Consider the following 27,448-nt stretch of genomic DNA (forward strand, 5'->3'; position numbering starts at 1 on the left):
GGTCTCAGGACATGAGCTCAGTTTCATGAATTAAATCTTTGCTAATATGATCAGCAAATTCTCATGATAAGAAAGCATTGAAGTTCAAGGGAAATTCTTGAGAATTCTGAAAAGATGCAAACTTCAGCTCTTTTTTTTTTGAGACAAGAGTCTTACTTTGTCGCCCCCCGGTAGAGTGCCATGGTGTCACAGCTCATAGCAACCTCCAATTCTTGGACTTAAATGATTCTCTTGTTTCGGCCTCCCAAGTAGCTGGGATGTCAGGTGCCTGCCACAACACCTGGCTATTTTTTGTTGCAGTTGTCACTGCTGTTTTAGCTGGTGGGGGCCGGGTTCGAACCTGCCGTCCTCGGTATATGGGGCCAGTACTGTTACCCACTGAGCCACATGAGCCACCCATCTTCTGCTATTTCTAAACCAGTATTGGTGAGGTCTGAGAGTTATAGGAGGAAACATGGAAAGAATTGTATCCTTATGGTATAATAATTATTACAAAAATAAAAACTCAAAATAGTAACTTTTTAGTTGTGATTTTCACACAACAAAGTTTTGAGATAGCCTACTTGCTTCAGAAATTCCTCTGCTTGAAAACTTGATGAGGGAGCTACAAGGACACCAGGATGGTCGTGGGTCTGGTGTGGCCAGGGTGCTCTCCCACTGGCCCACCGAAATGATTTCTGTAGTTCTTGAAAATCAGCCAAGCAGCCCTGAAGTTTTGGGAACTTGCTGTCATTGAACCAGCAGGGTGTGACTATTGAGAGATGAGGGTGTGGTTGTCTGAGGCAACCTGCTCTCCTGGGGACCTATACACTGGTAGTCGTGGCTGGGGCCTGGGCTGGCCCTGGAAGGGTGGAGCCCGTGTAGAGCAGTGTGAACAAGGAGTCACTTTTGGGAAAGATGTCCCTGCAGGTGCCTGTGAGCACAGGCAATGAGGCCACCAGGTGGGGACGAGGGTCACAGGATGGGCCATGGAGGGCACCCAGGTTCCTGACACCCTGAATGCCATGGCCAGGTCGTGGCTCCGACCACCCTCCTCGCACCAGGAAACGCCTTCATGGCAGAGTGGGTTGCTTCAGTGGAAGGGGATACACAGGAGCTGAGCTGCTCCGAGACACACGCTGCGCCACAGACGTGCTGCCTTTCCTTTAAACAATGACGTTTGTGTGGGGAACTTTGTGGGACCCAGCCCGGGACTAACTCACCCATTCATGAAGTATCTGTTGTAGGTCCATTCTGTGTCTGACCCAGTAGGGTCTTACAATTGAATTTTGAGACAGCCTGCTATGACATCAGGTTAAAATTCATTTTACAATTTAAACTAATGAACTAGACACCCTGGCTATTAAACTAGTGGTAGCTTATTGAAACAATTTTCTAAATTCCTGGGGATGTTAAAACAAAGCAGAGCTGTCTTCTTCTTTTGACACACCCTGAAGTGTTATGAATTATTCCAGACACGTGGCTGTCCGTTGAGGTGAGGGGCTCAGCCTCGCAGAGCTCAGCAGGGACACATGCTGCTTGTGAGCACATGTGTGTGTGCTGCATGTGCCTGTATGTGTGTGCACGTGTGTTGCATGTATACATGTGCATGTGCATAAGCATGTTGTTTCCTGTGGGTACATGTGTGCATTTGTTTCTTGTGGGCGTGTGCAAGTACGTGTGTGTCTGTGTGTGCACGGACATGTGCGGGGAGACACTAGGTACTGACAACCCCCATGAGAACCAGCAGCTCAATAACAGATCTGCACCATGAGGACAAGGGCTGGCTCTAAGTTGAAGCCAGCACTGAGCCTTTGGTCCTTACTAAAGACAGTGATGCTATCTGCAGGGACAGGAACTAACTCTCCCACTGCCCCTGAACTGAGAGGCCTGGGGACCCCAGAAGAATTCTTTTACTCGGGACATAGAATGTGAGGCCCAGAGAGTCCTACTCCATTGGGGCAGTTGTTAGGAAATGCGCAGAGCCCCACAGCTGAGGACTGGAGGCCCGGGTACTCAGGGCTCAGTCACAGGCCTGTAGATAGGCACACTTTCCCGTCCTTTGGCTGCAGTGACGCTGGGCCTGACAGCAGGGAGTGAGTGTGGGCGGGAAGCGCTCGTGTGGAATTCCTGTGTGGAGGGGGGAGCTACCAGCGAGCACAGTGGATTCAGGGGCTCCTGCTGACTTGACCCCCTCAAGTGATCTCTGCGGGCGAAAGCACCGCAGACCCTCCAGCCTCTGCTATGGAGTGGTGCTCCTGCATGGGACTCTCGGTGCAAGGACAGCTCCCTCAAATACGAGGTGACTGATGCAGGGCGTCTGATTTGGGCTTAAAGACAAAGAATAAACAACCCTGTTTGGAAAGAAGAAACATAATTCCAAACTTCTAGCCTGAAGAGTCTCGGTAATACCCTCTGATCCTGCCTCTTCAGAATTCCTGTGTTCCTTTTAACAGTAGGCGCTGATTAACACCTTGATCGTCTCACTCAGTGTTCAGAAATAGATATCTGTCCTGGCTGGGAAAACCATCTCCTAATTTGAATAGACTCCCTAAGAGTTAACCCACCTGAGAACATGCACACAGGTGCCCGCGACTCCGGGAGCCCAGGAGTGTGGGCAGAACCTGCCTCCCTCTGTCTGCCCGGCGGGAGCTCCCTCCCTCCTGGCACGGAGCACACCTTCCGCAGCCTCGTGAAGATGAGGGCCGTGCGGTCACCAGCCTGGGAGAGGACCAGGCACTTACTGCTATCCGCAGGACTGACGCCTTCACGGAGGTCCATTTGTCCCGCCTTCGGTCTATGACCAGGATGAACCCGATGCCAGCATCTTGCAAGCTGAAAGAAGGACACATCTGTGATTAGCGTGTGGAGCAAGACGCACGCAGGCTTCCCCTGAGAAAGCCTCTCACTGAAACCGTCCCCCTCACCCTCGGGCTGCTCCCACAGCACAGGGTCAGACGTGTGCCGAGCATGGGTCTCAGCAGCATCTTCACGGCGATTTCTGGACCTGGCTTTCCTCTGCGGCTGGACAGATGTTCCTGGCATGGTGTCTCCTCCTGAACCAGCCCCCTGACTCAAAGGTCTAGGAGGGCCTGTTTTTCCTGGAGCTCAGACATTTTACATTCTACCACAAGAGCCAGGCCACTTTCCTTTCCTGTAGTCCAGCTGACTAGCCCTCCTAACAAGCTTCACATCACATCAATTCTGGCGTCAGAGGCACCCAGGATGTCTGTCCACATTAAAGAAATGTTCTTGATGGCACCGCTGCAACTTTGGGAAAAATCCCCAAGGCTTCACAGGTTCCCAGGGATCTGCTGGGGATGGGAAATAAGAGGAGCTGCCTGCGGCAGCCACACCCATGCTGAAGCTGCATCGGTTGTTATGTAACTGCCCTGCATCCTAGCTGAGCCTCGAGGCAGGAGCTTGAGTCACAGAGTAGATGGGAGACTGCTTTCGACTGTGTGATGCTGCCACGGCAGCCAATCCACACAGAGGGCTCTGACTGGAATTGCTAAATCCTGAATCCCTGAACATATCTGAGTGAACCATTTCTGAGCTCACATGAAAATCAGGGTAATACAGAACACATCTGTGAGGAGCCTCATACAGCCAGGGCTTTGTACCAGACACAGTGAGGGGACAGGGACACACAACGGGCATCGTGTGGTGTGGGGGGCTGGACTCCACACGTTTAGAGAAAGCCATTCAGTGACGCGGAACACTTCTGGGTAAACACAAACACACACCAGCTTTTGTTCAAAACAGCCTTTCTGCTGTGGCCACGAGAGCACGTTGCACACACAGGAGAACCCAAACAAACCTGTTTCCTACTCTGGCTCAGTTTTTATGGAGTTAAGGTATTTTAAGTTACGTTTTTATATTTCCTTATTTACTTCTTGGGTTTAAGCATTTTTTTTTTTTTCGTAGAGACAGAGTCTCACTTTACCACCCTCAGTAGAGTGCCATGACGTCACAGGACTCACAGCAACCTCCAGCTCTTGGGCTTCAGCGATTCTCCTGCCTCAGCCTCCCGAGCAGCTGGGACTACAGGCGCCCGCCACAATGCCCGGCTATTTTTTGGTTGCAGTTCAGCCGGGGCTGGGTTTGAACCCACCACCCTCGGTATATGGGGCCGGCGCCCCACTCACTGAGCCACAGGCACCACCCTAAGCATTTTGTTTTACAAAATTAAAATTACAAGCAAAATACAAGGAATTGTACATTTTTTGATTCATTAGAAATGCATACTGGAAATTCCACCTCTCCCCGAGGAGGATAGAGTAGCTTAGGGGTGGTTCTGTCAGACAGTGGGCTGACTGCCCAGGGCTGCTCCTCTGTGGGGATAGCACTGTTGCTCCTGCCTGGCTGGTGTGTGCTCACAGGGATAGGGAAGCGGGAGGCTGAGTCCCTGCCAGGCGCCTGGCCTGGCCCCCACACTGGGAGAGGGGCAGCTTTGTTCTCCGGTGTTGGTGTGGCTTTTCCTTCATTATGTCTTCAGGATGACCCTGGGAGGCTGGCACTAGTATCTTCTCAGGCACAGAGAGGTTAAGCCATTTGCCCAAAGTTGCACAGCCACGAGCAGATAGGTGAATCTGAAGGCCGCTTCCTCACTCCGACATCTAAGCCTGGCAGGGCCCTCCGTGCTTTGGGGCCGAGGGACAGTGCTGAGTGGTACCTGACCCCAATAGCCCCACAAAGGCCCCCAGCCATGGCCAATCCCACCCACTGAGCCCAGGTGAGTACTCAATTGCACCTCTCATATCTGCTCCCGTCCCCTGTTTTGGGAACACTGACTCAGAAGGTACAAAAACCAGACCAAGAAAGCACCTAATGCAGGGTGTAAAGATCTCAAATGTCTTATCTCTACCCACACTATCTGTGGGTCCCAGCAAGCCAGTGTGACTAAGCCATGACCCCCAAGGAGCGTGGCACTCCCATGGCCACACCCCACCCCAGGAAGGCAGGGCCTGGGGCTCACTGAGCCCTGACCTACGCTCTGCACCTGTGAGCTCACACTGCCTGGTTCCAGCGGAAGCAGTTCCTGGGGTCTAGCTTCAGATTGGTTTCTCTGAAGCTGGTGGCATAGGGAGGAAGCCACTTAAGGGCTGGGGTCACACCACAACAGCTCTCTGCAAGCTGGGCACGGACAAGGCCCCTGGGCGCTGAATGTATTTAGCCCGGTAACAGCAAACTAGAGGGTATCACTCAGGAGAGATACGCGGACCTGGCTGAGGATTCTTGTTTGGAATTCTGCTCTGAGGCACACCAGGCTGTCTGCCACTTCTTCCTGGACACCCCGGGCCCTGATAGCATGAAGGACTTCGAGACCGTGGACCAGCCAGGGTTGGCCAGCTTAGACAGGTTTGTAACCAGGGGAAGAGCAAGAAATGTGTCTGCCCCAACTGCAGCCAAAGCACTGCTGCCTCCTGCTTTGCTCTCCATCTGGAGAAGTGCCTGGGAGGGGGACGGAATAGCAGCTGAATAGCCAACCGCCAGGCTGCCAACAGCGACAACATGAACAAGTCTGAGAGTGATCAAGAGGGTGATGATGACACCAATGACGACGACTGGTCCTGTGGCCCAGAGAAGAAAGCCAGGAGAAAATCAGACGAGAACCCCAATTTCCCTCGAAGAGCCAAATCTTCAAAACATAAAATGGGGAACTTAGCAATTTGGATCCTTTTAAGCGTAACAACTCAACTGTGATTAGGTATGAGACCCTGGGGCCAGGGGTGCAGCCTGCTCCCCACACAATGTGGGGTGATCTCTAAACACACCAAGATGTGCACAGGGCCCTGCACTGCCCCCAGCACACAGATGAGCAGAGGTGAGGCACATCTGGGCCCTCAGCCCTCTTTCAGGAGGTTCAGAGATCCCTGGATAATGACAGCTTTGACATGACTGATGGCCAGGCTCTGATCAGCCGCCTTCAGGGGGATGTCTCTTCCGATCTCTCAGCCTCTTATTCAGGCTCCTCTAAGACGAGTAAAAATCAGAGATGGGGTCTAGGTACCAACAGCTCCAAGTCACAGAAAACCAAGAAACAGAAATCTCATCTGAGCCTGGTAGAGACTTGCCTCCGGCCATGACTCCAAGAAGAAGAAAGAACCAAAGCCACCTGCACCCCAACACCCAGCATCTATGATGACATGGACTGACCAGGTATAAGGGATAGCCTTTAGCTGAGCAGAGCCCTCTCCCAGCTGCCTCCCAGGTGGCATAGCCTGGCAGATGGACAGCTGCTGGGGATTGGGGTTTGAGAAGTCTGGTGGGCAAGGCAGGCAGAGGATCTGAATATGTACCCCTGGGGGTGTGAGGGTCCTCTGCAACAGAGTACGCCCCCTGGCATATAGGACTCAGTCCTGGACATATTATGCCTTGAACATAAGTTCGGTAGGGAGGTGGTTTTCCTATTTATTTTGAGTTATTGGATGTCCAGCTAGGCCAAGGGCCTGACCTGGGCACTGTGCCAGGGCAATGCCTGTCCCCCACCCCTGGAACTGGACTAGGCCCTGCCGAGGGGAACTGTGGCTACCACAGAAGGCTGTGGGTTGGAAGGTGAGCCCTCAGCAATGTGAGTGGGTCCAGTGCTTGGAGCTGAGGGGCAGGGGTGAGCATGTCTGTCTGTGTGCAGAATCCTATCAAATACCCCCAGTGTCGGGGTTGGACAGGCATGGTGTGCTGTCTGTTGAGGTAGGCGCCCAGAACTGCCACCACTTTCCCTGCCCCTCACAGGGCAGCCCTTTCCCCTCAGTGCCCGTGGGCCTTCTTGGCAGCAGGAGCTGTTCTTTTGTTGTTGGGTACCAGGAAAGGGCCTCCAGCCTCTACTGATTCAAGAAATGGGAGAGAAGAGGGTAGGAAGGAGCTGTGTATCAAAATGACTCCCCCCTTATCATTGCTCCCTGACCCAGGGCTGGTAAGGAGTGGGGCCTGGGTCAGGGAGAGAGGAGAGAGGGGACGATGCTGCTTTATTTGAAATGTTTTCTTACCTCGTTCCCTGCCCCAGGGATGGGCCTTGCCTCTCCCTCCGGGGTAGCCCCATGTTTCCTCCTGCCGACCTGCCCCACTAGGGCACTCTAAGTTACCAACTGCCACCCCCTCACATTGACCAGCTTCAGTCCCTCTCAATGCTCCTGCCTCCAAAGCCGGCCTGTTTCCCACTCCTTGCCGCCTTTGTTATTTATTCTGTACTTGTGGTTTGGGGCTGTGAGGAAAACCCGAATCTTGTGCCTCTCCCTCTTTGCTAGGACTGGGGTGGGAAGAGAAGGTGGTCTGTGCTCTGTTAGTAGAGGGGGAGAGGAACCACTACTCCTGTCTGGGACTGTCATACCGTGCGCCCACCTGCCTGATCTGTATCGTATCACCCCACATCTGGGCAGACACCATCACTCCTGGGAGCGGAGCTGGAGGCCTGCAGTCTGGGTGGGGAGAGGAGCTGACTGACACAGGGGTGCAGTCAACCCTGAGTCAAATTCTCTGGCCCTTGTTGGACATGTCTCCTGCCCTCCTCCCAGGAGGAGCCATCCCACATTTGGGTCGCTAGTACCCAGGACTGGCTGGACTGTTTTGGGTTGAGAACCCAAGAGAGTAAAGGGAACAGAGATTAGGGCCCTGTCTGGAACTCCACTCCTTCCCTGGGTTATTCTCATTATGGCTCATGCCTGGTACAAATTGGTTTTTTTTTTTTTTTTTTTTTTGTTGCAGTTTGGCCGGGGCTGGGTTTGAACCCACCACCCTCGGCATATGGGGCCGGCGCCCTACTCACTGAGCCACAGGCGCCGCCCACAAATTGGTTTTTAACACATGAATTGTGATTAGTTTTTAAAAAGCCAAACATATTTTGGCTGGAGTTGGAATAAATCCTGGGGCCTGCACCCCTCTCTTCTCGGCCCTCTATAGCCTTCTCCCTCCAAGGGAAGCCAGAGGGGAAGCAGGGTCTCAGCGAGCCTCCAGCCTGCTTCCAAATGAATCCTGGGGATGAGGCTAAAGTGAGGGAGGAAGGCTGTGGGCTGCTCCCTTCCAGAGGCAGCTGCAGTTCAGGCCCTAATCGGCCCTTTCTCCTCTGGCCTCTCTCTTAGCCCCCTTCTGGGCGGAGGAGGGAGAGGTGAGAAGTAGTTTGGGAACTGCTTTGTCCACATAAACTTAGATTTCCCCCCTGTTCCTTGGCCTGCCCTCAGGGCAGAGCCTCTGTGCCCAGGCTGGGTAAGAGATGGGCTTGGTCCAGCAGGGACTCTGAGGGAACAAACCCTTTTCCTTCTGGGGAGAGAGTGCCCCCCTACCATGCAACTCCCCCCAACCTCTAACAGCAGGCTGTGTGTTTTCAACTCCCACCCTTCCCACCCCAGCTAGGTATCGTCCACTCTGTGTCCTACCATGTGTCTGAGTGTGTGTGGGGGGTTCTGTACTAATTCCCACAGCCAGTGGCTTTTCCTTTTGCATCACCCCTGTATCCAGGAGCCACCCCACTGGCATTACCACATGTTGGCGTCATTGGGGGAGGGGGGAAGCTCACATCGTCCTGTACTCTTGAGATTTTTATTTTTTTACATGTAATCCATCCTATAAAGTAGCTAACTTTGTAAATGCTGTATTAATAAACTATCTACAGTTGTTAAAAACAAAAAAAACAACAATGCTGTAACCACTGTGCTACGGGTGCCGAGCCAGGGAGGGGTAGCTTTTGTTTTTGTTTATTTTTTGTTGGGGTGGTACTGGTGAGAGAAGAGCTCAATGTTTGAAGACAAACCAAAAATTTTTATGACTCTAGCAATTTTTTAAAATGTATTTTTGGTACTGATGGGTTATGCTGGGGAGGAAATTGCTGATACTCTTAGCATCATAAAGTCCTAGAATCTTAGTGATGCTGCTGCTATAGTAGGTATTGTGTTGATAATTCATTTGCAACATAATTCCATTAAGGAGGCCAAAGCTGAAAATTGTGATAGGTGCCTACTTAATGGTATTAATAATACAAAAGAATTGGCCTTATTTTTAAGGATTTTAATAAATGATTATAATATTTGTAGTTCATTTGTGCCTTTTCATTTTAATGCTGGAATGATTACTATAAAACCTCTTTTAAAGTCTTTAAAATCGTCAAATTTGGCTAGTAATTTTCTGTTTTAGTGGCATTAGCAACTGTAGTTGTTACCATTCTGTGGTTTTAATCGTCCCATTTTTTTTGAAACTGCACTAAATTTTTCTTAACATTCCAAGATTTCAGATCTTTAAATCACAAGGAGAAATCTTGGCATGACCATCGTGCACATTTTTATCTTGAAGTGTTTTATCTTCACTAGAAATGTGATTTTCTGTAAATTCTCTTTGAATTTATAGTGTGATGCCAAATAAAATTTTCTCAGGATCTTATTAGGTTGAACCATATGAAATACCCAAGATTTTACCATTTTAACTTAACAAAAACCAGTTTCGTATGGTTCGCCCTACTAGATACCCTTTCCCTCTAAATCAGATACTCAGAGGAATTTGGATTGTATGTTTTTAAAATAATGTTTAAAGTACAAAAATGCTGTTAAGATTATTTGTATAGTTATGCAATTACGTGTAACAATGCTTCGTGTTCTAAAATTATTTTTATAGTTATGAAATTACATGTAATAAAGCTTCGTGTTATACATTTAATGTAAAGATATCTGAATCCATGTTTGACTTTCATAGTTTCTTGTATTTAAAAAAAAAATCACTATCCTAGTATATCAGCATGATGTTAATTGTCAGTGCTGTCTCATGATACTAACATTGTGAATTCAAACAACACACTTTATATCTGGAACTTCATCAGGCCAACACTTCTGCAGTTAGAATTTAATATTTAGGAAAGCTTGGGAGGTACAGGCAAATGATTCTTAGGCACAGTGATCCCTTTACTGACTGGCAAGGCTACGATGGCCCCAACTCTTGCTGTGTCAAACGTATATGAAATAACTTTCAGGAAACCATCTCCCAATACTTTACCTTGCACAATGAAGGAACATTTGGGCCTTGACAGTTAAATCTCTTTGGTCCTATACACTAGAATTTCAATAGTGTGGTTTAAATACTTGAATGTCACAATATATGACTAAGGTTGGAGAAAATGTTTCTTCTCCCAACCGTTAAAGGGCATTTATAAATGTCCCAGGTATATTTAAGGAAGTGTATTATAAAAACTATGGGCATATATATTTTGAAAACATTGTAATTTCTATATCTTGAAAAGTAAAATATTTTCATAAATTATTTTTATTTTATAATTACTAATAAAATAATATGAAAGAAAAATAAAGGTGCATTTTGACCAATGGCGCCCTCATGTGCTCATAGGTGAAAACTACATGTGCCCTAGGAAGAAACCTGGGGGGCCACTCTGGGCAGACTCCTTCCCTGGAGCTGACCTCTCCTTTGGGCAGAACCCTCCTCTAGGCACATGGGGGTAGGCACCTGTGTAGGGAGTGAGGGGGCTGGGGAGCCCTGGCTCAGGGGACCCTGAGTGGTGTGAAGCTCCGGGCTGGCCCTGATAAAATGTTTAAGCAGAAGATACTAACCCAGTTTTCGGGCAATGAGCCAGTATCTTTTCTGGTCTTTCAGGAACAGAGATGACAGGGCTATCTTTGGGGTAAATTCCTTAATCCCTGAAGGTGTCTGTCTTCCATGACATTTTGGCCAGTTTCTGCTGCTTCAGGAGTTCAAGCTCAGAAGTGACCACCATAGGCCAAGTGGGTGGATTGCTGGAGCTCATAGGTTTGAGACCAGCCTGCGCAAGAGTGAGACCTCATCTCTAAAAATAGCTGGGGAACAATCCAGGATGGCGGTCGAGTAACAGCTTCCCTGCAACAGGGCACGGTGAGTCTGGGGAGATAAGACTCCAGGCGTCTCTGGCTGGTGGGATCTGCCTATAATCATCCCTTTGAGGATACAGGGAGTCAGCAAAGGACTTCTGGACCCCAAAAGGAGGACAAAAACAGTGGAAAACTGGCAAGTGGTTGCATGTGTTCAATGGACCTAATCCTGCCGGCAGCCATAAGTACAAGCAGCAGTGACACTGTAAACCAGAAAGGCCTTACCTGTGAACTGTTTCGCCTTGGGGAGAGCTTGAGCAGGAGTGTGAAGAACTTTGGCATTGTCTAGGGCCCCAGACTGAGCTGCTGGGCCAGATGGAGCTAATAGTGTTCAGCTGTGGGCCACAGGGAGCCATTATGAGAAAACTACCCTAGCAAGCTCCGCCCTCAGGGTCGCAGAGCAAGGATGGGGGAGCTAGTAACCTAGTGACTGAGCAGCCTAAAGGCGGGGACTGAGCTGCCTTACACCTTTAACCCTCAGGGCCAGAGTGAGATGGGTTTTGGCACACTGGAGCCCGGGCTGTTGCCCTGGGTAGAGTGCTGTGACATCACAGCTCATAGCAACCTCAAACTCCTGGGCTTGGCGCTGCCTGGACCTCCATAAGAGCTGTGATATGCCCCCCGACATGTGACCCGCGCCTGCCGGGCCTCCATATCCTCTGACCAAGAACTGCGGGAGCCGCGCAACCCTGCATCCTCCCTCCTGTACCCTCCCTGCCTCCACACCGGCCCGCTCGTCTGGCCAGGGACTCTGGTAGCCACGTGCCCTCCAGAGCCCTCCCTGCCTCTGCACAGAACCCTTCTCCTAGCCAGAAACTGCTGGAGCCTTGGGCTCTCTGTGCCAAAGTCATTGGGTGCCAGGCACTCCCAGAAACGTGCACACCACGTCCCGCCCTGTTGCTGGATCTGGGTGTGTCACACTCTGGAGTTGCTTCCACAACCAGAACTCCCTGGCAGGGGCAGCCGCAGAGGAACTACACAGGGTCACTCCCTACAAAGATCAGACAACAATAGAGTGATCCCGCTGGGGTCTAATCTTGGAGAGATACCTCCCCAACTCTGAGGACGGCCAGGGACAACGGTGAAAAACAATCATGAGACGAAATCAACAGAAAAACTCTGGCAATATAAATAATAAGAGTAGATCAACTCCCCCAAGGATCAATGGGGCAGACACAGCACAAGATCCCATGCACAAACAAATAGCTGAGATGTCAGAAATCGAATTCAGAATCTGGATAGTAAATAAGATTGAATTAGAATTCCAAGGGAGGGGGGTGGGGCCTTGGTGTGTGTCACACTTTATGGGGGCAAGACATGATCGCAAGAGGGACTTTACCTAACAATTGCAATCAGTGTAACCTGGCTTATTGTACCCTCAATGAATCCCCAACAATAAAAAAAAAAAAAAAAAAAAAGAATTCCAAGCAGTAACCCAAAAGATAGTTCAAGAATTCAATGAATTCAAGGACCAAATGACCAAAGATTTTGACACATTGAGACAAGAAGTTGCATCCCTCAAAGATCTGAGAAACACAGTAGAATCCCTCAGTAACAGAATGGAGCAAGCAGAAGAAAGGATTTCTGACACTGAAGACAAAGCTTTCAAACGCTCCCAAACTCTCAAAGAGGAAGAGAAATGGAGGGCAAAAACAGATCACTCTCTCAGAGAGCTCTGGGATAATTAAAAGCAAACCAATATTTGTCTTAAAGTGATGAAGTGGCTTCACAAGGCACAGAGTCTCTTCTCCATGAGATTATGAAGGAGAATTTTCCAGACATGCCAAGAGATTCTGAAATTAGGATAGCAGACAGTTTCAGAACTCCAGCACGACTCAACCCAAATAAGACATCCCCCAGACACATCGTCAACTTCACTAAAGTTAATATGAAGGAGAAAATTCTGAAAGCAGCCAGATGAAAGAAAACCATCACCTACAAGGGGAAGAATATTAGAATAACTGCAGATCTCTCTGCTGAAACCTTTCAAGCTAGAAGAGGATGGTCATCAACTTTTAATCTCCTAAAACAAAATAACTTTCAACCCAGGATCCTGTACACAGCTAAACTTGAGTTTCATTTATGATGGAGAAATTAAATACTTCAATGACATTCACATGTTGAAGAAATTTGCCATAACTAAATCAGTTCTCCAGGATATTCTCAGACCTATCCTCCATAAAGAACAGTGTAATCCTCCACCACAAAAGTAAACCCACCCAGAAAATTTTGATCAAATTCCAACTTCCACAGTCACAAAAGGATTAAAAATATCCACTGGACTCTCGAAAGGCTTATCAATATTCTCAATTAATGTGAATGGTTTAAACTGTCCTCTAAAGAGGCACAGGTTGGCTGACTGGATACAAAAACTCAAGCCAGATATCTGCTGCATACAAGAATCACATCTTACATTAAAAGACAAATATAGACTCAAGGAAGGGATGGTCATCTATACTCCAGGCAAATGAAAAGCAGAAAAAAGCAGGTGTTGCAATCCTACTCGCAGACACCATAGGCTTTAAACCAACTGAAATAAGGAAAGATAAGGATGGACACTTCATATTTGTTAAAGGTAATACTCAATATGATGAGATTTCAATTATTAATATTTATGCACCCAACCAGAACGCACCTCAATTTATAAGAGAATCTCTAACAGACATGAGCAACTTGATTTCCTCCAGTTCCATAGTAGTTGGAGATTTTAACACCCCTTTAGCAGTGCTGGATAGATCCTCCAAAACCAAGCTAAGCAAAGAAATTTTAGATTTAAACTCAACCATTCAACATCTGGACTTAACAGACATCTACAGAACATTTCATCCCAAAAAAACTGAATACACATTGTTCTCATCAGCCCACGGAACCTTCTCCAAAATCGACCACATCCTAGGCCACAAATCTAACCTCAGCAAATTAAAAAAAATAGAAATTATTCCTTGAACCTTCTCAGACCATCATGGAATAAAAGTTGAACTCAATAACAACAGGAACCTGCATACCCATACAAAAACATGGAAGCTAAACAACCTTATGCTGAAGGATAAATTGGTCATAGACGAGATTAAGAAAGAAATCACCAAATTTTTGGAACAAAACAACAACCAAGACACGAATTACCAGAACCTCTGGGATACTGCAAAGGCAGTCATAAGAGGGAAATTTATAGCACTGCAAACCTTCCTCAAGAAAATGGAAAGAGAGGAAGTTAATAACTTAACGGGACATCTCAAGCAACTGGAGAAGGAAGAACACTCCAACCCCCAACCCAGCAGAAGAAAAGAAATAACCAAAATCAGAGCAGAATTAAATGAAATTGAAAACAAAAGAACTATACAACAGATGGATAAATTCAAAAGTTGGTTTTTTGAAAAGATCAATAAAATAGATAAACCTTTGGCCAACCTAACCAGGAAAAAAAGAGTAAAAACTCCAATTTCATCAGTCAGAAATGGTAACGATGAAATAACAACAGACCCCTCAGAAATTCAAAAAATCCTCAACAAATACTACAAGAAACTCTACTCTCAGAAATATGAAAATCTGAAAGAAATCAACCAATACCTGGAAGTACACCACCTATCAAGACTTAGCCAGAATGAAGTGGAAATGTTGAACAGGCCTACATCAAGTTCTGAAATAGCAGCAACTATACAAAGTCTCCCTAAAAAGAAAAGCCCAGGACCAGTTGGCTTTATGTAAGAATTCTACCAAACCTTTAAAGAAGAACTAGTACCTATATTACTAAACCTCTTCCAAAATATAGAAAAAGAAGGAATATTACCCAACACATTCTACGAAGCAAACATCACCTTGATCCCAAACCAGGGAAAGACCCAACAAGAAAATAAAATTATAGACCAATATCACTAATGAATGTTGATGCCAAAATACTCAATAAGATCCTAACAAACAGAATCCAACAACACATCAAAAAAATTATACACCACGACCAAGTGGGATTTATCCCAGGGTCTCAAGGCTGGTTTTCAATATACGTAAATCTATAAATGTAATTCAGCACATAAACTAAAAAATAAGGACCATATGATTCTTTCAATTGATGCAAAAAAAGTTTTTGATAATATCCAGCATCCCTTCATGATCAGAACACTTAAGAAAATTGGTATAGAAGAGACATTTCTTTTTTTTTTTTTTTTTTTTGTGGTTTTTGGCCGGGGCTGGGTTTGAACCCGCCACCTCCAGCATATGGGACCGGCGCCCTACTCCTTGAGCCACAGGCACCACCCAGAAGAGACATTTCTTAAACTGATAGAGGCCATCTACAGCAAACCCACAGCCAATATTGTATTGAACGGAGTTAAATTGAAATCATTTCCACTTAGATCAGGAACCAAGCAAGGTTGCCCATTGTCTCCATTGCTCTTTGACATTGTAATCGAAGTTTTAGCCACTGCAATTAGGGAAGAAAAGGCGATCAAAGGTATCCACATAGGGTCAGAAGAGATCAAATTTTCACTTTTCGCAGATGATATGATTGTATATCTGGAAAATACTAGGGATTCTACTACAAAACTTTTAGAAGTGATCAAGGAATACAGCAACGTCTCAGGCTACGAAATCAACACCCATAAATCTGTAGCCTTTATATTACCAACAATAATCAAGCTGAAAAACCGGTCAAGGACTCTATTCCTTTCACAGTAGTGCCAAAGAAGATGAAATATTTGGGAGTATACCTAACAAAGGACATGAAAGATCTCTACAAAGAGATCTATGAAACTTTTAAGAAAAGAAATAGCTGAAGATGTTAACAAATGGAAAAACATACCATGCTCATGGCTGGGAAGAATCAACATTGTTAAAATGTCTATACTACCCAAAGCAATATATAATTTTAATGCAACTCCTATTAAAGCTCCATTGTCATATTTTAAAGATCTTGAAAAAAATAATACTTCGTTTTATATGGAATCAGAAAAGACCTCGAATAGCCAAAACATTACTCAGCAATAAAAACAAAGCTGGAGGAATCACGCTACCAGACCTGAGACTGTACTATAAATCGATAGTGATCAAAACAGCATGGTACTGGCACAAAAACAGAGAAGTAGATGTCTGGAACAGAATAGAGATCCAAGAGATGAATCCAGCTACTTACCGTTATTTGATCTTTGACAAGCCAATTAAAAACATTCAGTGGGGAAAAGATTCCCTATTTAACAAATGGTGCTGGGTGAACTGGCTGGCAACCTGTAGAAGATTGAAACTAGACCCACACCTTTCACCATTAACTAAGACAGACTCTCACTGGATAAAAGATTTAAACTTAAGACATGAAACTATAAAAATACTTGAAGAAAGTGCAGGGAAAACTCTTGAAGGAATCGGCCTGGATGAATATTTTATGAGGACTCCCCAGGCAATTGAAGCAGCATCAAAAATACAATACTGGGACCTGATCAAACTAAAAAGCTTCTGCACAGCCAAGAACATAGTAAGTAAAGCAAGCAGACAGCCCTCAGAATAGGAGAAAATATTTGCAGGTTATACCTCCAATAAAGGTCTAATAACCAGAATCCAGAGAACTCAAACGTATTAGCAAGAAAAGAACACGTGACCCCATCTCAGGGTGGGAAAGGGACTTGAAGAGAAACTTCTCTAAAGAAGACATACGCACTATCTACAAATGCATGAAAAAAAGCTCATCATCCTTAATCATCAGAGAAATGCAAATCAAAACTACTCTGAGATATCACCTAACCCCAGTAAGAGTAGCCCACAGAACAAAATCCCAAAACCAGAGATGTTGGCGTGGATGTGGAGAAAAGGACACACTTCTACACTGCTGGTGGGAATGCACACTAATAGGTTCCTTCTGGAAGGATGTTTGGAGAATACTTAGAGACCTAAAAATAGACCTGCCATTTGATCCTATAATTCCTTTACTAGGTTTATACCCAGAAGACCAAAAATCACAATATAACAAAGACATCTGTACCAGAATGTTTATTGTAGCCCAATTCATAATTGCTAAGTCATGGAAGAAGCCCAAGTGCCCATTGACCCACGAATGGACTAGCAAACTGTGGTACATGTATACCATGGAATATTATGCAGCCTTAAAGAAAGACGGAGACTTTACCTCTTTCATGTTTACATGGATGGAGCTGGAACATATTCTTCTTAGCAAAGTATCTCAGAAATGGAAGAAAAAGTATCCAATATACTCAGCCCTACTATGAAGCTAAATTATAGCTTTCACATGAAGGCTATAACCCAACTATAGTACAAGACCATGAGGAAAGGGCCAAGGAAGGGGAAGGGAGGGGAGAGGTTAGGGTGGAGGGGGGGTAATGGATGGGGCCACACCTACGGTGCATCTTAGAATGGGTACAGGTGAAACTTACTAAAGGCAGAATACAAATGTCTACATACAAAAACTAAGAAAATGCCATGAAGGCTATGTTGAACAGTTCGATGAGAATATTTCAGATTGTATATGAAACCAGCACATTGTACCCCTTGATTGCACTAATGTACATAGCTATGATTTAACAATTAAAAAAAATAATAATAATAGCCGGACATTGTGGCAGACACCTGTAGTCTCAGCTACTGGGAGGCTGAGGCAAGAGAACTGCTTGAGCCCAACAGTTTGAGGTTGCTGTGAGCTATGATGCCATAATACTCTATTGAGGGCAAAAGTGAGAGTGTCTCAAAAAAAAAAAAAAAAAGTGACCACCTCACAGGGACCTGGGCAGTTGGAGCCAACAGGCTGAACACCTGGCCAGAACACTTGAATCCATGGGGCCAGGAGTGCATGTGGCCTCCCTCTCCCCAAGCAAGGGACATGTGGATAGGGTTGGGAGGGCACAGGGAAAATTGGGGAGAAGGGCCAGCACCCCGCTGTGGAAAGACTGGTACAGCCTCTCACTGGAACGGCTGAGAGGGGAGGGGGCCACCCCTCAGGGTTGACTGGGGAGGCGGCCACATGCTACTTCCGCCTGGCCTTCCTCACATCAGACCTCAGGCCCTGTCACCACAGACACTCAATCTGCTGGAACCAGCACCTTGCCAGGAAGGTCTCCTGCGCCCTTGCACTGACCTCTGCAGGCCCCAGAAGGCGTGGCCCTGGCCCTGCCCTGCAGTGAGACCGGCCAGCCGCAGCCAGAGGCACACGCCAACTGGAGACCTAAGCAGGCACGGTGCCTCTCTCTCAGGTGGCTGAATCCCTAGAGGGCCTGCTGTGCAGTTCCACCTGAGACACACCCATTGTCCTTAGCACCGCTGCCTGGGGCTCCGTTGGCTCCTCCTTGGGCCACCCCTGACCTCATCCCAAGCATCACCTTCCACTTGGAGGCCAAACTCCAACTGGCGAGCTTCTGGACCCGCCTATTCTGTGCCATCTATTATGCCCCACAGACCATCATCCTAGGGTGGTCTGGGCACTGGATGGGGCACAGGAAGCATGGGGGCTTTCCAGCTCCTCATGCACCAACCTGGGCTTCTTTACAGCAAACTCCATGATCACCAAATGGGGCCAGGAACCAGGACTATCATCGCTCACACTTGTTCTCTTTAAAGCAAGAGTGGGGCCAGCTGGTCACCTGGGTTCCACCACGGGAGGCCCACACTGCCCAACATGGCAGCCACTGGCCCCACGGCTGCCCCACTGAGGGAAGGATTTTTAATTTTATTTAACTTTTGTTTTAAATTTAAATGGCCACAGTGATCAGTGATTATCCCGGCAGTTACAGAGAAAGCTCATTGCAAGGGGGCGGGGGGTGGTGGAATATAATGGGAGGAAGAGATGGCAGCCTGGGGCTGGGCCCATGCAGTGTGGTCAGGAAGGGGCAGGGAGGTCCTCATGGGAGGCGCTCAACACAGGGAGGGGCCCAGGGAAGGATTCCAGGGTCTATTCAGAAGCTCCAGGTCCATGAATAAATGCTTATACTACAGAGCTGAGCTATAAGACACAGCTAGGAAGTGATGTCAGGGACAGCACAGCAGACAGCATAGGGCACACATGGCCCTTCTTGCATAAGGGCATAAAGCTGTGCAGTGTGTTGCAGAGCTTCTCTTCAGACCTATGACTGTGTGGGACAGTCGGGCTGAGCTCCAGTCTCATCAGGCAGCCACCAGTGTGGGCAGCAGGAGGCAGCTGCCTCAGATCCCCCCAGCCCCGCTCCCCCCCCTCCCCATGCCAAGGCCCACACCTCAGGCGGCCGACTTCAGGGCCCAGGCTGTCTGGATCCTGACATCTCCTTGTGTGGGGGACCACGAGGGCCTCTGGCCCCACAGCCTCGTCCCAGTGGGCCCCTCCCTAGGCGAGTGCCACCCTCCCCCTGCTCAGGACAAGCCGTCAGGCCATCCAGCTCCCAGACACTCCACATCCAATAGGAAACCTGCCTGCATTTCCCTCAAAACCTGCCCTGAGCACCCTGGCTCTGCCTCCTGAAACCTGTGGCCTCACCCCCACCCTGGTTTCTCTCTGTGACCTATAGCCACCTCAGGCCTAGACTCCATGTTGCCCACTTCCCTGAAAGACAGCTCCCTAAGAGCTCTGCTATTTCTCCTTAATGCCCACCTCTGCCCTGAAGAGGCTGTGGACACTGTCCCGCCCCATGCTCGACTGCTGTCTCCCCCCCAGGACCTCAGACTGACCTCTCCTAGGGCCTCTGTGAAGACTGTGCCCCACCCCAGGATCCCAAGCTGACCCCTCCTAGGGCCTCTGTGAGGACTGTCCCCCACCCCAGGACCTCAGGCTGACCACTTCTAGGGCCTCTGTGAGGACTGTTCCCCTGCCCCAACAGGACCCCAGGCTGACCTCTCTAGGGCCTCCGTGAGGACTGTCCCCCACCCCAGGATCCCAAGCTGACCCCTCCTAGGGCCTCTGTGAGGACCATCCCCCACCCCAGGACCCCAGGCTGACCCCTCGTAGGGCTTCTCTGTGAGGACCATCTTTCCCAGGACCCCAGGATGACCTCTCCTAGGGTCTCTGTGAGGACTGTCCCCCACCCCAGGACCTCAGGCTGACCACTTCTAGGGCCTCTGTGAGGACTGTTCCCCTGCCCCAACAGGACCCCAGGCTGACCTCTCTAGGGCCTCCGTGAGGACTGTCCCCCACCCCAGGATCCCAAGCTGACCCCTCCTAGGGCCTCTGTGAGGACCATCCCCCACCCCAGGACCCCAGGCTGACCCCTCGTAGGGCTTCTCTGTGAGGACCATCTTTCCCAGGACCCCAGGATGACCTCTCCTAGGGTCTCTGTGAGGACTGTCCCCCACCCCAGGACCTCAGGCTGACCACTTCTAGGGCCTCTGTGAGGACTGTTCCCCTGCCCCAATAGGACCCCAGGCTGACCTCTCTAGGGCCTCTGTGAGGACTGTCCCCCTAGGATCCCAGGTCAACCACCCCTAGGGCCTCTATGAGGACTGTCTCCCCCCCCAATCCCAGGACCCCAGGCTGTCCTCTCCTAGGGCCACTGTGAGGACTGTCCTCCCTAGGACCACAGGTTGACCCCTCCTAGGGCCTCTGAGGAGTGGCCCCTGTTGTCCTTGGGTTAAGTTCCTCCTTAGGAGGTTGCTATTGCTCACCTGCCTTCCACCCTGCCACATCCACCCTGCGCAACAGCCCACAGGCCTGCTCCCTCTGCACCCTGGTTTTATATATGTACTCCTGGGGGTCCCAGCATACCTAGAACACGGAAGTACCCAAGAACGTGTGCACGGGTCCAGTGAGTCCACCTTACCTGCTCTCTTCCTGCGGCTCACGGGCTGGGAGGGTCACAGGGCCACCTCCTCTGCAGCAAGGTGTGATCCCCTGGTCACCTATCCCCTGTGCTCTGAGGGTTTGGCTTCTAGGAGGCCTGGAAGCCGCTGGTTACAGTGAACACCACAAGGGCCTGTGAGGATGGTCAGACCCTGAGGGACCAAATTTTCCCCACCACCCCAAGAGCCCAGGCTGATACTCCACACATGTGGTACCCAGGATGGGACCCCCGTGGACATGGAGTTGTGGCAGAGTCATTCCACATTCACATCAGTGAGTCACTTTCATGAGACCAGTATCTGCTTTATGTCAACAAATGTGCTCATGTGTCCGTATAAAACCTGTCTCCTTCATGCTAATATTTCAGAATAATTGGTACATCCAGACACAGTGGCTTAACGGGGTACTTGTCCTTTACAAATGATAACAGAAGGGAATTAAAATCAGAACACACTAGCCTTATTAAACTTGTAGAACATGTGATTCAACACAGAATGGTTGGTATTTCCTAAAAGCACTTCATCATAGGCCTTTCCCTTCAATTTGCAGTGACATTTAGAACACACCTGACTCTACTCCACCTTCCTGCCAGGGGAGGGGCTGCTGTGAGAGGAGACCCCTCTGTTCCCCAAGAGCACCCCCTCCTGTGGGTCCCCCTGGACACTGGCCCCTGCTGGCCTTGTCCACCAAAGGGCAGAGCCTACAACGTGGAAGGGTCTGGATTTCAGCAGCCACTGTTCCAGCTGTGACTGCTAGGGGACAGTCCCCCCAGCTGTACCTGCGGGGTTTGGGGCCCCCTGTTCCAGCTGCAGACAGAGCCTGTGTCTGCCACACTCGGCATGCCTATGTTTCCCAGGAGCACACTGCTGCGTGGGCTGCTGGAAGACTGCACTGTTTTCTTAGGCTGCCATCAAAAATGACTCACTTTTCCAGAAAGGACGTGCTCAGGGCAATACCCCTGGGGAAACCGGGGTGGACAGTGTGTCTGAGGCCACCTGCTCACAGGAACCCACACACGCCTGTGGCTTCATCTCGGACACTCCTGGTTGAGCCATGTGAGACAGTTAAACATGGAAACACCCCATTGTCCTTCCTTCTGGAGCCTCTCCCACAAGGGCCATGGTCAGCCTGAGCTGGGCTTTGTCACATGAGGGGGCACCAGTTGGCAGGGCCAAGCCTCCACCAGAAGAAGGGAAATGTGGGATAACATACACCACCCCCATAAACACCCCACACCACACTGTGCACCCCACACATGGTATTGCACACTCACACCGCACTACATACTCACACCCCACACACATTCACCACACCACACACACCCCACACCCCTCCACACTATACTGCACACTCACACCACACGCAAACAACACCCGCACACACACATGCTACACACGCCACACACTACACTACACACTCACACCCCCCCACACACACCACACCACAGCCTCTGATCACAGCCCAGGCGCAAGCCATCCTCTCTCTGCTCACCCGGACACCTGCATTCCCACCTGACCGTTCCTCTGAGACCTACCAGGTTGGTGAGGACCCCTCAGAATACTGACTGGGTGACATTATCAGGGATCAAACTTGCTGTTTGGGCCTATTTTCTAGGCCAGACTAATTAGCAGAGCTCTATGTCACCCGAACCTGTAACCTGGCTTTAAAGATGGTGAGGGGCAGAGAACATGAATGGGGACCAAGGCTGCACTCTCGTCAGTCCTGGTCAGATGAGTCCCGTGTGTTGACATCCCCTCATGACATGTCACACGAGCAACTAAGTATGGGTGCTCCCAGCTCACTGCACCCTCACTACACCCCAGAGAGGAGCCATGGCCACAGAGTCAAGAAGTCAGCCCTCGCGGGGCTCAGCGATGGGGATACCCCACAAACACTCAGCTCCCCCAAAGACCTGGGGCTTGGCAATGGGGACACTCCACAAATACTCAGCCCCTCACAGTCCTGGGGCTCAGTGATGGTAATACCCACAAACACGTGGTCCTCCCACAGTCATAGGGCTCGTAATAAACACCTAGCTCCCCACACAGTCCTGGGGGGTTCAGTGATGAGGATACCCCACAAATACCCAGCCCCCTCACAGTCCTGGGGGCTCAGTAGCGGGGACACCCCACAAACATCCAGACCCCCCCACACTCCTGGGGGTTCAGTGATGATGACACCCCATGAAGAAACAACAACACTGCTGGGCCTGGACACCACGCACCTGGGGACACTGGTGAGATAGGTCATGACATTCTGGAACTCCTTGTCTGGGATATCACTGAAGGCTGGGTAGTCAGGGAAGGTGATGACTGGGCTTCCGTCCTGTCCCCGTCCACCTGCCGAGAAACCACAGTGGACTTGTGTCATAGGCCCTGAGACTTCCACAGAATGTCAGTCACTTTTCAGATTCGCCAAGGGTCTCAGTAAAAGCAAGGTACGTTCTCTGTTGCCATAAGGTGTTTGCATGAAGGAGATGCACGCTCATCAAGAGAAAGACAGTAGTGGAAAGAATAATGAAGGGAGATGAATCTAGACAATCGATACTGCTTTGCCACCCTGGGCCGGCCACCCTAATATTTCCTTTCCAAACCTTTTCTGTGTAATGAGATGCATACCCAAGCCTGCACCCTTCCTCCTTCCTGACGCTGCGAACTGAACCATCCTCATGCTCTGTGAACGATACTCACCTGAACTTCTGCACAACACGCCATGCAGGCTGGTGTCCCAGTGACTTCCAACTAGGACACCACAGTCCAGGGGCACATGCAGCTTTTCCACTGTCCTACTTTCTATGCGAACCACCTCTGAAGGGCAGCACCAGAGCACAGACTCGAGTGCCCGGCATGCCCGCCAGAGACAGCCATGGCCCCTGCCACACACCCCAGGTGAGACTCATCCATTCTTGCCCCATGAGCCCAGGTGTGGGGCAGGACAAGGCAGAGATGACACGGTGTGGCCCTTGAGACCCTGTGGCTGCCCTCTTGGCCTGGGGGTCCTTGCAGAGGCCATCCTGTGCAAAGCTCTGCACCTTCCATGCGGGAGATGACCCACGCACTGCTGGGCAGGGGATTTGTGCAAGAGCCAGGGGTGCTGGGGGCATGAGGGAAGCCCCTAGGACGTGTTAGCCCTCTGTGTGGACGCGACCTGCCAGTGCCTCTGGTGTGAAGAACCACCCATGAGCCCTTTCCCAGTAGTTTCTCCGCAGAGCCAAAGACAGACAAGGAAAGGGAGGCCAGGGGGCGGGGGTAGAAGGAGGAGGGGGACGGCTTCCAATTGCCAAGTTGGGACCTTGCTCTGTGGAACAGGCAGCCCTGGGTACCACCTTGCCCCTGCCTGCCTGAGAAGGCCCAGAGTGACAGTGCAGGGCATAGGTCTGACACAACAACATGGCTTTCTCTGTCCTCACACCTCTTGTGGCCCCTCCAGCTGGCCTGGCCATTCTAGGCAGACCCCTTGACCACCCAGGAGACCACCATCCAGGAGCCTCCTGAAGGTGCTCTCATGTGGAGGGCACCAGCCTGGCCATGTCAGCCTTGCCCTCAACAGACATGACTCATGGCTCAGACCACTAGGCATTTCTGGTCACTTCTCACGAGCACATCTCCTCCTAGCTAAGTCCTGACTGCTGGGTGGGCTCCTGTGCAGGTTGGTCCCCAGGCTCTTGTGCAGGTTGGTCCCCAGAGGCTGAGCCCAAATGGCCTCCAAACCAAGACTGGCAGCACTTTGCTCGAGGGCTCGGTCCCTGGAATCCTGAATTCTAAGTCACGAACTGCTCTCAGTCCCTGCTAATTATGCTCCTCTGAACTTTTTCAACTGTCTTCAGAGGCTGAGTGATCTTCTGACTTCTAGGCCTTCCGTCCCCCACCCGCCTGTGGATAGCACACAGGGCCTGCACAATATGAACAGACTGGGTCTGTTACTCAGTGACCCCGACACCCCTAATTCTTACTTCCTCTTAGAAAGGTCCTCCGAGCTAAGGAGGAGGGGCGAGATGCAAACACTGAGCCATTGTTCCTGTTGTCTGGCCAGGATAACCTGCCCTTGTACATGACTGAGATGGGATCAGGGCCTTCTGGGGTACAGCCCTCCGTCTCGCCTCACTCGGCACTTGAAGCCATGATCTGGAGACTGTGGTGACTTTTTGACCATTAACTGGAGATAAGAATCTTCTGCTGAGATGAGACAAGGAGAGCCCGGAAAATGGGACATGGTGGGAGCATCCAGAAGACTCTGCATTAGCCAGAAGTCATTGTGTGCAGCAGGGCAGACTAGAGGCTGAAGGTATCCTCCAGCCATGGTTTCCTTTGGGAATGAGAACCTCCATCACTCCCTGACATGGTAGCAGTTGGGGGCCTGGAGCAAATGGTGGACACAGAAGGTGGAGGGCAGCTGCCCCTTTGGGGCATCTCCAGGGCAGAGATGGCCCAACCACTCACAGGGCCAGCAGTGAGCTGCAAGGTCCCGGGTCCTGGTCAGTGGGTGGCCGAGGGGCCCAGGAATCCCCTCAGCAAGGTCTGAGCACCTGCCAGGCACTGAGGGGAGAGGATGGGCAGGTGACACCAATGGCGATGCCCCAGTCTAGGGCAGAAGGAAACCCCTGGAACCCACAGGGTCAACTGTACCTGTGAGCCCAGCAGGTCAGAGAGTCTACATGGGGCATGGCCCTGCCTTACGCCCTAGTAGGGCAAAGCAGATGCTGGGCTGAAGGCAGAGAGGCTTCAGCAAGCCTGGCTGAGGGTTCGGGGTGGTTGTTGCTCAGGGCACTCTTGGGCCCCAGGATCTAGCTGCCTCATGAATGCTGCCCTCAGATGGACTATCCAGCTTCTCCCTGCTCTGGCGTGGAGGTGTGAGATTGGCCAGTTTCTCTACAGTGTTTGGATCTGAGGTGGGAGTGTGAGCAGGCTTACCCATCAGTTCACCTGAAGTAAAAAATGCACCATAAAATCTCCTGTGAATGGGCAACAGTGTGTCTCATCCAGGCAGGGACACCCAAGGGCAGCATCCCATTCTGCCTTGCATCTTCTTAGAAATCAGCTGGGGTGCAGGGACTGTGCCATTCAGCTGGATTCAACTGCATAGATGGCATGGGTCTCAGTAGCCACTGTCACCTTGGGAGGATCCCAGAATTTGTCCCAGACAGCTGGATGAGAAACCAGAGACCTGTTCTTCCTTCTGCGTGAAGAGTGTCTAGAGCGGGAACCCTAGTCTTTCTGCTGCACTTCTGGAGCCCTGGAGCTCCCAGCACCCCCAGGGTATATGGCAGTTAACTACCTCACTAGAAGCAGAGCTGGGGCACACCTGCCCTCCTAAGAAAACTGTCTGCAGCAAGGACGCCTCCAAGAAGGACACTGCAGCTGACCACCCTGAGAATGAGCTCCACCCTCTGCTCTACGCCACAGTGCGGGGCTCCTCTCTGCACACAGGTCTCTGAGGCTCCCCAGGTGTGGTTCAGGACACGATCCTGTCCATAATGCACCTAATTCTCCAGCCCAATCACAGGAGCCAGGGCTGCTTCCTGTGGGGAGGAAGGTGGCTGGCAACTGCACCTCCTATGTCCTGTCATCCATAAGTGGTGTGGTCCTGGACAACCTCACTTCAGTGTTGTTCAAGTAGGCATCGCACAAATGCGGGATGTGTCTCCATTTGGCGCCACCCCACCTATTTCTGTGAGGAGCAGCTTTCTAGTTTCTATGTGGCTTTTGGGCTTTAACCTGCCTCAGCATTACGAGATGCCTTGCACCACCCAAGGAGGTGGCCCGGAAGATCTGAGAGAGACCGCCTGCTATGTGCCTGGGGTGATGCTTAGTGACACCAGTCCCGGTTCACAGCTGCGGCCACAGACTCGGTTCCCAGTAGTCCCTATGGTCTGTGAAATCTCAGGACACGGCGAGGACACAGTGAGGCAATGTGGCAACTCATGAGTCCGAGGTGTGCTACGGTGTCTATACAGCCCCTCTAATCCTGTGGAGGGGATCCTGAGAACCTGCCGGCCTTGTGTGCCAAGGGCTTCAGAAGCCCATGCTGGTCCCTCGGGACTTCTGGGCCCTGAGGGTGGGCACAGCTGTGGGAGGTGGGGTGTAGCCGTGAGCCAGCTGGCCCAGGTGGCGCCTGCATGTCAGCGGAAGGGACACACGGCACACTGATGTGCGTCACATGGACAGGTGGGGAGCAGGTCAGAGCCACGATGAGGAAGGAGCAGGTGTGGAGGCCACACCCTGAGAACATGTTCCCGCTGGTATGAGGATGCTCTGAGGGCAGGAGGAAGGGGTGTATGTGTGTGTGTGTGTAGAGGAAGGCGTGTATATGTGTGTGTGTGTGTAGAGGAAGGTGTGTATATGTGTGTGTGTGCACACACGCACCTTTCAGCTGGAGTGAGGCTGCCCTGTGGGCGGGAGGAAGGGGTGCGTGTGTGTGCACCTTTTTTTCTGAGCAGTCTTAGAAGAAGGGTTTGTCCAGGGGTGAGCAGTGTCCCCACAGCTCTGAGGGCTGCTGCAGCTGCCCTCGCCACATGGGTGTGCCTGGGGCCCCAGACAGGGCAGAGTGCCATGTCCCCAGGTATGCCAGGTGGCGGCATGGCCCCAGTCCATGACTGACAAACACAGGGCCTGGGTGGAGGGGGTGGCTGAAGATAGACCTCAGAGACTAGAACATGCTCCGTAGGAGGACCCCAGCCTAGAGGCAGTGGGCATGAAGCACCGGGGCCCTTCTATGCTCCACACCTGTGACAGGAAGGCCTAGGTATCAGAAGCGCTGGGGCCATGTTCTTGTCAGGCCCCGGACCAACCTCCACCATTATCCATGGTGGCAGCCAACCCTGAGGCCATGGCCTCTGGATACTTGCTAACTGGTCCTATACTGCCCACCTCTGAGAGCCCTTCCAGTTAAATCTAGG

General features: G+C 50.4%; 1 protein-coding gene and 1 pseudogene across 12 annotated transcripts in view; one reads left to right on the forward strand and one right to left on the reverse strand.

Annotated features, from left to right (window-relative positions):
* Positions 1-27,448, reverse strand: part of MCF2L (MCF.2 cell line derived transforming sequence like) — a 129,279-nt gene that overhangs the window by 38,767 nt on the left and 63,064 nt on the right. For all 12 annotated transcript variants that reach the window (XM_053563548.1, XM_053563543.1, XM_053563541.1 and 9 more), the window contains 2 exons: positions 22,778-22,892; positions 2,724-2,814 (listed from right to left, as the gene is read on the reverse strand). In XM_053563548.1, the coding sequence (XP_053419523.1) occupies positions 2,724-2,814; positions 22,778-22,892 (206 nt within the window). The remainder of the gene's footprint in view (positions 1-2,723; positions 2,815-22,777; positions 22,893-27,448) is intronic.
* Positions 2,950-6,137, forward strand: LOC128566636 (ataxin-7-like protein 3; annotated as a pseudogene).

The sequence above is a fragment of the Nycticebus coucang genome, chromosome 15 (genome assembly GCF_027406575.1).
Source record: "Nycticebus coucang isolate mNycCou1 chromosome 15, mNycCou1.pri, whole genome shotgun sequence".
NCBI lineage: Eukaryota > Metazoa > Chordata > Mammalia > Primates > Lorisidae > Nycticebus > Nycticebus coucang.